At 36.6% G+C, this 10,026-nt stretch overlaps 1 protein-coding gene across 1 annotated transcript; it reads left to right on the top strand.

Annotated features, from left to right (window-relative positions):
* The first annotated feature begins 8,087 nt into the window (after positions 1-8,087).
* On the top strand, positions 8,088-8,723 carry LOC107640799 (uncharacterized). Its single transcript, XM_016344297.1, has one exon. It carries the CDS (start codon positions 8,088-8,090, stop codon positions 8,721-8,723), a length of 636 nt encoding a protein of 211 aa, XP_016199783.1.
* The last annotated feature ends 1,303 nt before the right edge of the window (positions 8,724-10,026 follow it).

Here is a 10,026-nt window from a genome sequence, read left to right as displayed (position 1 = left end):
TTAGGAAGAAAAATGTAAAACATGCAAATTATATGAATAAGTGTGAGAATAATAGATAAAATCCACTCAATTCAACCTAAAATGTACCATGAAATAGTAGTACATCAAGAAGCAAACAAGAAAGGCAAGAGATTGTACTCCCAAAAAAGCGGGACACCATACCCAGAATCTACTAAATGGGCGCTCAGTGCCCAACCCACCAAGTCCGGCACCTAAAATTGGAGCCCAGCAGCTTTAACAAGAAAATGAAGGCTGGCGCTGCCTTGGGAGGGTGGCACCTATCGCCAAGTGTTCCACAATGATGGGTTCCTATCATGCTTGATTGGTGTCCAACATTGAAGACCGTTCCACCTCCGAGTGGTCCAAAAATGCATTGAAGTCTGGCACCAATGTACCAAGTCCCATACCAGGCCCATGATCCTTTTTTAGGAAGTTATAATTCAACCCAAAGATTTAAGATTTAAATGATTAGTTATTATTAACTTTTTAGAAAGATAAGAGTTAGTTTTAGTTTAGATTTGAATTATTGTTTTAGTCATCTTATCCTTCCAAAGATAAGATTATATTTAGTTTTTGAAATTTAATTCTGGGATAGGATTTATGATATAAATAAATGAACGATGTTTCGCAGAGATCATCTCATGATTGAGCATCCCATCATCTCATTCATTAGTTTAGTTTGTTTTTATGTTTATCATGAGTAACTAAAACTCCTTTATTAAGGTTAGGAGCTTGGTTTGATTTTCATGGATTGGTAATGTGATTGTTTCTTTTATTTTGATTAATGCATTCATACTTTTTCAAGATTTGAGTTTTGTTCTTCATCTTAATGGTTAGAAGTATTTGAAAATATTCTAATTCTGTCTTGGATTCTGTTATTTAAATTCTGTTAATTCTTTGGGAGATTTAATATTGAGATTTGCTTGAAACTCTTTCTCATAATTTTTTAACTTGATTGGGAATAGTATTTTGAAAGTTGTGTAACATTAAATTGGAATTGACTTGTGTGGAGAAGCACACGAGAATGAAAATTGTGAATTATTAAAAAAAGTCCAATTTACCACTGAGCAAGTAAACTACATAAAATATTTCTCAAGGCCAAAAAAAACCTATATATTTTTAGATAAAAAATTACCCTAATTTTAGTTGGAGCCTTTAAAAAAGGGTGCAAATTGTTGTTTACATTCTAATAGTCCAAAAAAGTGATTTATCTGCCCTTTATCCTCTTTTTCTGTTGCTAGTTTGTTTGATTAGTTACTAGAAGAAAAAGATGAAGATGAAATAAAATATGCTAACTAAGAAATTGGTCATAGGTTTTCTTTTATTTTTTTTCTTTGCAACCAATCCTTTTAGAATGAGATTGAAGTTATTTCTATTTCTTGTTGAGAATAATTGAGATTCTTTCCCACTATATCACTAGCATTTGTCTCTTTTTTTTCCTTTTTTCTCTCTTTTTTAGTAATTGTTATTAGCATTTGATTTAACATTATATTTGATTTGCTAATTTTTTTGTTTACAGAAAAATCATTTTGAATAGGAAAAAAGAACTTAGTCACACAAATTTTGAAGATTAAATACTATAGAGTAAAAGTCACTAAATTGTTGAGATGATGATAAATATTTGCTATTATAATAGTTCAAATTTTTTTATTTATCATTAGATATTGTTATGACTGTATTATGTGATTTTAAGGTAGTTTAGTCTATTTGACTTCTAAATCTCTTTTATATGTCACGAATATGTATGAATTTTATAGAATACTTTATGAACAAATTTGATGGTTAATACATGATTGTGTTGGATATATTGAATCTATTGGAAACAAAAAGATCATTTAATACAAAAATCGTTAGTTATAATTAAGAAACAATATAATGCGAGAAAGGTTGTCCAAAGCTACAAGACAAAAAAATAGTGTTAAAACCATTGTAAAAAAATTACAAAAAGCAACGGTGTATAAACCGTTCTTAAAATCATCAACAAAAAAGTAATGGTGTTAAAACTGTTGTTCCAATTCGTAACAGATTTCAATGATATAAAACTGTTGTCTATTTATTTCGATTTGAAATTATTGAATTATTATAGACAATAGTAAAAACCGTTCTTTAAAACTTCAATTGAAATCATTCTCTATTAGGATAATAAAGGCAGCGATTTTTTTTATTGTCGTTGTCTTAGATAAAAAATCATTGTCTATTAATATTGTTAATGGTCGCATACCACAGTTAAAAAATTATTGTCAAAACATTATCTAAAATTTTAGGAATGATTTTTTGATCTATGATAATAGTTTTTTGCCGTTTCGAAAATTCTGATTTATTGTAGTGATATTAGGCTGATTTAATTGAATTTAGTTATTAGAAAGACGTGTTCATCTAGTATTATTTAAAAAAAGAAAACTTGTAGTGAGTACTAGTAGTCGAACTGATCTCTTTTCTTCTTTAGCATATTCTATATATAAACATTATGTATGTGTTTAGACTAACCTGACAAAGATAGCATATAACAGAAAGATATCTATTGATATATGTAATGGAGACAAAATTTTTCAATCTTAACAAAAAAACCAAATAAAGAAAATTTATGTATTATTTTCGGTATCTCTTAAAAGTCTAAATAAAAAATAGCCATTATTGTGTTTTTATCTTTATAGTTCTATCTCAAATATAAAACTTCAACACAATAAAAATTTAATGCTAGAAATTTTTAAATTAAATGATAGGATAAATGGTTCCCAAAAAAAATTTTGAAAAGATCAATCCCTAAAGACATGAGAGAGAGAGAGAGAGAGAGAGAGAGAGAGAGAGAGAGAGATATGGTGGGAAACATCAGGAGGGTAGAACTAGGCATTTTAGTAGAGATCCGAGGGTTTGGAATCGAGAAGAGTTCTGTTGTTTGAAAAATGAATCGTTCTCTATCTTTGTAGATCATCTACTGGAGGATATATCTAAGAAGGAGTTGTACCACTTGTTCAACTGGACTGGACGTATAAATGATATCTATCTGTCACGAAAATATAAGAATGGATCTATACACATTTTTGCTTTCGTCCGGTATAAAACGAAGGGCGGAGCAATGAAGGCTATTGCGAAAATGAATGGAATGAAGCTATGAAGTAAGGTTGTCTCGGTAGGAGAAGCTAAGTATCGGTGTATGAATGAAGGGAAGAATATGAAGAGACATCATGGGGTGGATGACATCTAAAATATTGTTAAGCTACAATCTCATCGTGAGGAAAACCATAGGTCTTCAGGCAAAATTGTGAAAGATCTAAGGAAGGATGAGAAGAAAGAAGATCTACACAGCAACGGGTGGACGAAGAAGATAGAAGTGCATGTGGCAAAAGAGAATCTAGACTGGTTACAAAGGAGTCTAATAGGAGGGACGACAAAGGCTATTGACTATAATTCTTTGAGGACCATGATTGGAAAGAATTTGCCTCAAGTTGTGCATGTACGAAAATTAGGAGTGTACAAAGCACTCCTGAGTTTTGATAGTGTAATAAGTGTAGAAGAAGACTTCACGTTCAAAAGGAATAATTTACTGCAATTCTTTCATCATCTATGGAGATGGGATGAGGAAGAGCGTAGTGAAACTCGAAGGATATGGCTTGAGTGTTATGGTGTTCCTTTGCATACGTAGTCAGCAGACACGTTCACGACGATAGGGAGCCAATGGGGAGAAGTTATTCGATGTGACAAAGCCACAGAATCAGGCCTCTCTTTCAGTGTGTGACGGGTGCAAATGGATACTTGTATTATGGACATTATTAATGAGTGGATTCACATCACATTTGGTACTAGTGGATTCGATGTCTTAGTTAAAGAGGTTGGTCTTGAGTGTTATGGATTACAATGCAAACTTGAGGAAGTAAGTGAACTTTATCCCTTAACAGAATGTGAAATTTTGGTGAGAACAGCCTGAGCACGATAGTGTCAGTGCCAAGCAGAGATCCAGAGATTGAGTTGGTGATGGCGGTGCCAAGAGAAGAAGAAGCTAAGGATAGATTGGTAATTCCTGAGGAGATCGTGAATGAATGGAGTTATTGCAATTCAATTCCATTTCAAATACAAAAGGTAACGGATGATTCTCATTTAGAAGAAAATGCTGACTTTATGGGATATAATGATTTGGTTAATGATGAGGAATCAGAAAGAACGGTGACCAGGGGGTATGATAATGATGGACTAAAGACGGGTTTCAATTAGGGGGAAAAACTGGCAAAACAGGCTTCCTTTTTAGCTCGAAAAGGATATGTGTGCCAACAGTGTTAAAAAAGGCATGATGGGCCTTGTCCCACTACACAAAAGCCCAAGTCAGGCTGATAGGGCAGGAGAAAGAGGCGGGCTGGTGGAAGGGAGATTGGGTCGGGCTGAGGATGATGGGGCAGGGGAAGAAGGCGGGCAGGTGGAAGGGGGCCGGGTCGGGTTAGGGCTGTTCTGTTTCTCCACAGTGCTCCAAGACCAGGGTTATGGGCCGTTTCTCCTAGCCAGAATGGGTTCGCATACCAGGACTGCGATGGCATGGAAATCTCTAGCAGCAACGCAGAGCGCCGATCAGAAGAGCCACGACGCCGTAGTAATGGAGGTGACGGCGCTGTAGGGTCTGCGTCGTGGAGCGTAGAGGGCGTGACTCAGCCACCGAGAGGCCTCTCCATGGAATGTGCGACCGTCATTGCCAACCCTTCATCGTCGGTGATAGCGAGGCGGCGTTCTTCCAGGGCTGTTGGATTTGACGGAGATGCCGAGGTGAATAGAATAGTGATTGGACAGAATTCTGTGGATGGAAGGGTCGGGATAGAACAAAATGGAGAAGGTGAGTTAGAAGATTGTGCGACATGGAATGGTGTGGGGCTTGATGATGGATGTGCTGAGGATGGGGCTGCCACAGATTTTGGTGTTGATAAGCTGCGGAACAAGGACTGAATGGCCTTGGAAAGAGAAGAACAGATGCTGGAAAATAAGAAGATGTGGGAACTAGCTGTCGAATTAGGAGCAATACAGTACGACAAAGAAGATAATATCATGGCAATTCTTCAAGAACAGAATGAAACTTTAGCTCAAAAGAGGAGGATGGAAAAACAGAAAGAAAACGTACGAAGACGTAGACCAAAAAAACTCAATAAGGTGTGTAATAAAACTGTAAAATAATTTTTTGTTCCTGGAATGTTAGGTGGTTACGGGGGGTTGGAAAATTGAGTATGGTGAAAGAACTAAAAAAGAAGTAGAAATTGAATATTTTAGGCTTGGTTGAATCTAAATTACAAGTTGTGAATAAGTTTGATGTAATACGTATTTGGGAAAATGATGCTGTGGGATGGAAGTATATAGGTTCGGAAGGAACGTTTGGGAGTCTGTTGTTAATGTGGGATGACATGCTGTTTAGAATGAGTAACTGTTACAAAGGAGATAGATGGTTATGTTCTGAAGGAGTCCTTCTAAAGAATGGGTTCAATTGTGCGTTTTGTTTGGTATATGGTGCTCATACTAGAGTGGAGAAACTTGCAGTGTGGGAGGAACTGAGCTTTATAGCTAGCGATGTCAAGTTCTGATGTGTTATATGGTGACTTTAATGAGATTATTCAGGTCGAAGAAAGAAAAGGTCAGGACAGGTTAACAGCGTCTGCAGAAGATTTTAAGGGTTGGGTTCAAGATATGCAGCAAGTGGACTTACCGTTGAATAACCGACATTTTACATGGTTCAGAAGCCATTCTTGCTGTTGTATAGATAGAGTTCTAGTGAGTTTAGAATGAATTGAGGAGTTCCTGGAGATTTTTTTAAAAGGAGGCCCAAGAGGTTTCTCAGATCACTGCCCAATTATAGTTGAGGATTCCAAGTTCATAAGTGGTCTACGTCCTTTTTGGAGTCTAGATTCTTGGTTCACACATGATGGTTTTCTAAGAATGGTTAGGGAGAAATGGAGGAATCTAGGTGAGGTACAGTTCACAGATAAGCTGAAGGCTCTAACGCTGCCATTGGAGAGATGGCATAAGGACAAGTTTGGTGACATGGATAAGAAAATTCAGCATTTTGAGGAGGAGATCAAGAAGATAGACGAGATGGTTGGCAATGGATTTTATGATGGTACAGTGGAGGCTAGAAGGAAGGCTCTAATAAGCTGCTGCAAGCAGTGGTATGTGAGAAAGGCAATACACTGGAAGCCGATGTTGCGATCCAGGCATGCAAAGGATATGGATAAAAATACAAGGTACTTCCATAGCTTGGCATCGGCAAGAAGAAAGAACAATAGTATTGACGCTTTGGTAATTAACGGAAGGTTGATAAGAAATCAAGCTTGAATCAAGATTGCTATCAGAGAGTTTTACAAGGATTTGTACCATCAGGAAAGGTCACCGGTTGTGGGGTTTAGGGACGGACTGGTAAATAGGATTGATGAAGAAGATTCCGTAGCTTTGGAGAGGATGCCGGCAATGGAAGAGATTAGAGAGGCGGTTTGGGATTGTGAATCATCTAAAGCTCCAAGAAGTGATTGGTATAACATGAATTTCATTAAAAAGTGCTGGGGTGAGATTAGTACGGAGCTCACAACAGCTGTTCTGGAGTTCTTTTGGTCATCAAGGTTGCCTGCTGATTCCAATATTACGTGGGTGGCCCTAACACCTAAGTTCACTGAAGTTAAGGAGGTCAAAGACCTCAGGCCGATTAGCATGGTAGGCTGCATATATAAAGTGATCTCTAAAGTGATGATTAGAAGATTGAGATCAGTGATGTCAGGCTTAGTAGGAGAGACCCAGAGCGCATTTGTGAAAGGTTAGAAAATACATGATGGGGGCATTTATTGCTTGCAAAACAGTGCAATGGTTAAAGATGAGAAAGAAGAAAGCAACTATCATTAAATTAGACTTTTAGAAGGCTTATGATCGGGTAAAATGGAGCATTGTGGATATTGTGCTATAGAAGACGGGCTTTGGTTGGAGGTGGAGAGAATGGGTGAAGGAGTGTGTTGGCACTGCATCCATGTCGATACTGATAAATGGCTCACCATCTAAACCTTTTACGATAGAGAGGGGCTTGAGACAAGGTGACCCACTGTCCCCATTTCTGTTTGTTCTTATTGTTGATGTTTTTCATAGGATGCTAGGGAAGGCAGTTAGAAATAGACATATTTTGCCACTGTTGGTTGGCAAGGATAATATAAAGTTGTCACACCTCCAGTTTGCGGATGACACTATATTGTTCTGTCCACCGGAGGAGGAGACTATCAAGAACTATGCCAGGCTGCTAAGGTGTTTTGAGTTGATGTCGGGATTAGTATCGATTTTAACAAGTCAAGTCTAGTCCCAATCAATTGTGATCAGCAGTGGACTTACAACATGTGCAACTCATTGGGATGTAAGGAGGCTAACCTTCCAGTTAGATATCTTGGCATCTCTTTAGGGGCGAACCCAAGGCTGGTCAGCACTTGGAAACCTATAATTGATAAAGTCAAGGAGAAACTTAGCTTGTGGAAGGCAAAAGTGCTCAATAAAGCGGGTAAGCTAGTCTTTATTAAATCTGTGTTGAATAGCTTATCGGTGTAGTATTTGAGCCTGTACAAAATGCCAAAGACAGTGGCAGAAAAGTTGATTTCGTTGCAGCGACAATTCCTAAAAAATGGTGTGCCAATGGTTAAGTGGGAAATGGGTCAGGCTCCTAAAAGGTTGGGTGGTTTGGGAGTGGGTGACGTCGTGGTTAGAAACACCGATCTCCTGTTCAAGTGGTGGTGGCGTTTTTCAAAAGAGGAGTGTCCATTATGGAAGAAAGTTATATGTTCTTGTTATAACTTGAACCCCAATTTGATGTTATCTGCTCAGACATTGCCTAGTAGAGGGGGTCCATGGAAGGATATCTGTTAGCTACAATTCAAGGATCGTAATGCGAGAGATAAGATGATCACTAGGTTGTCTATGGAGGTGGGTGATGGAAGGAGGACTCGCTTCTGGGAAGATGTTTGGCTATAGAGTGGTTGACTAAAGATGAGTTTTTTGAGGATAAAAAAGGATCCGTCATAGGGGATTGTGGGTTTTGGGACAGGTTAGAGTGGATTTGAAACTTTCAGTGGAGGCGAGAGTTATAACAATGGAAGATGGATTTAGTGGATCAATTGCATGAGACTTTATGTCCTGTAAAGTTAGCATATGATATGCAAGATAGAATTGTCTCGAAGTTTGACAAAGAAGGCATTTTTTCAACAAACTCTTTTGTGCAGGTGATGCATTCAGAAACAACCCCGGAAGATATTACCAGCTATAGCTTTACAAGAACCATATGGCAAGGTTTGGTTCCACCACGAGTAGAGTTATTTATTTGGTTTGCGTTAATAGGAAAAGTTAATAGTAAAGAAAGACTGCATAGGCTGGGTGTTATTAGCCATGGTGATGACATGTGCGTATTGTGTAAGACAGAGGTTGAACATGTTTACCACTTGTTCCCTGGTTGTAAGTTTACTTGGCAGGTGTGGTGTGGATGGCTATCCGACTTTAGGAGGCTCTTGTCTGTTCCGGACTCGCTGAAAGAACACTTTGAGACTTGGACAGATATTGTAAACAGGAAAGAGGACCGCAACAAGAGGCTCATTTGCTTCTTTGCCGTTATTTGGAATGTTTGGTTAGAGAGAAACAGATTGATCTTTAGTAACAAGGAAGCAGGTGTAGAGGAGGTGTTCCAGAATTCTTTGACCAGCTATAGAGAGTGGAGTAGTTCGGATCCCTTTGGTGGTTGATGGCTATGCCAGAGATAACACAAGGGATAATTTTCTTGTTATTTTTATTTTATGTATGTATTTGTTTAGACTTGACTCCTTTTTCACTCCACTTTGGTGTTGAGCTCGTTTGTTCAAAAAAAAAAGTCCTTCCATTATTTTCATTACTAACAGTGTCAAAGTTTGTTGATGTGGTACATTAAGTAACATTACAACACACACCTAGTAGTCCTAATTGACCATTAATATGATTAATTTATGAAATTAGATCAAATCAACCCCAAATTGAGGAATTCCAATACCTCAAATTCTTTCCTCAATTAAGATTTGATTTAATCTAATTTCATAAATTTATTATATTAATAGTCAATTAAGACTTATAGGAGTGTGTTGTGGTGTTACTTAACATGTCACATTAGCAAATTTTGACACCTATACTATCAACAAAAAAGTGATGGAAGGATTAACATGACTAATTTAAAATCTTTAAAGGATGAATTCGATTAAAAAAATTTTCGAAGACTAATTTGAAGAACGAATAATCTTTCAGAGACTAATTTAACCATTTACTCTAAATAATACTTTAAAAAAATAAATATAAAACTAAACCTTTTTTTAATATTGAAAAGAATACGGTGTTACACTCAAAAATGATAAAAGTGCTGTGTAATACGTCGTCGTTACAGGAGGCATTAGTGTTCAGAGTCAAATCGTCAATACAGTTGAGACACAAAAAGGAAATACCGTTGTCCTAAAAACGTTATTGACGTCTTCTATGTATGTGTGGCAGGTGCACACACTCTTCCACTTGAACCTTAACCTGAAACCATTCTCGTCTACTCTCATTTCTTCTTCGGTTTTATCTTTCATCCCTTTCTCAAAATTTTTCTTGCCCCACTTGCAGAGAAAAATGTCAAGAGAGAAGGGAGATTTACTAAGTCAACCAAGTAAGTATTTTATTTCAGCTTTATTGTTATTAGTAGTTCGCTATTGTGATTTTTTTTAAAATTTTGTTTAGGCTGAAAGTAGTTAAAAAATATAATAAAGTTTGGTTAAAGAATGTGATTTGTTGTTGTAGCTGTAGTAATATTACTAGTATTAGTGCTAACAAGTTATAACTCAAATGACATAATTTTTCTATCTTCACTAGAGGTCTCGAGTTAAAATCTCACTCATAACTTAAAAAAAAATAGTACTATATTAGTGTTAGTTAATGGTTGTTAATAATTTTTAGTAAGTTTTGTTTTATTTGAAATAATTTTTTTTCAAAAACAGAATTATTTAATTAATATTTGTTAGTATATAATTTTTAGTGATTTAGATT

This window comes from Arachis ipaensis, chromosome B5, assembly GCF_059453495.1.
Source record: "Arachis ipaensis isolate K30076 ecotype BB chromosome B5, ASM5945349v1, whole genome shotgun sequence".
NCBI lineage: Eukaryota > Viridiplantae > Streptophyta > Magnoliopsida > Fabales > Fabaceae > Arachis > Arachis ipaensis.
The sequence above is the reverse complement of the archived record's forward strand: the minus strand, read 5'-3'. Positions and strand labels throughout refer to the sequence as shown.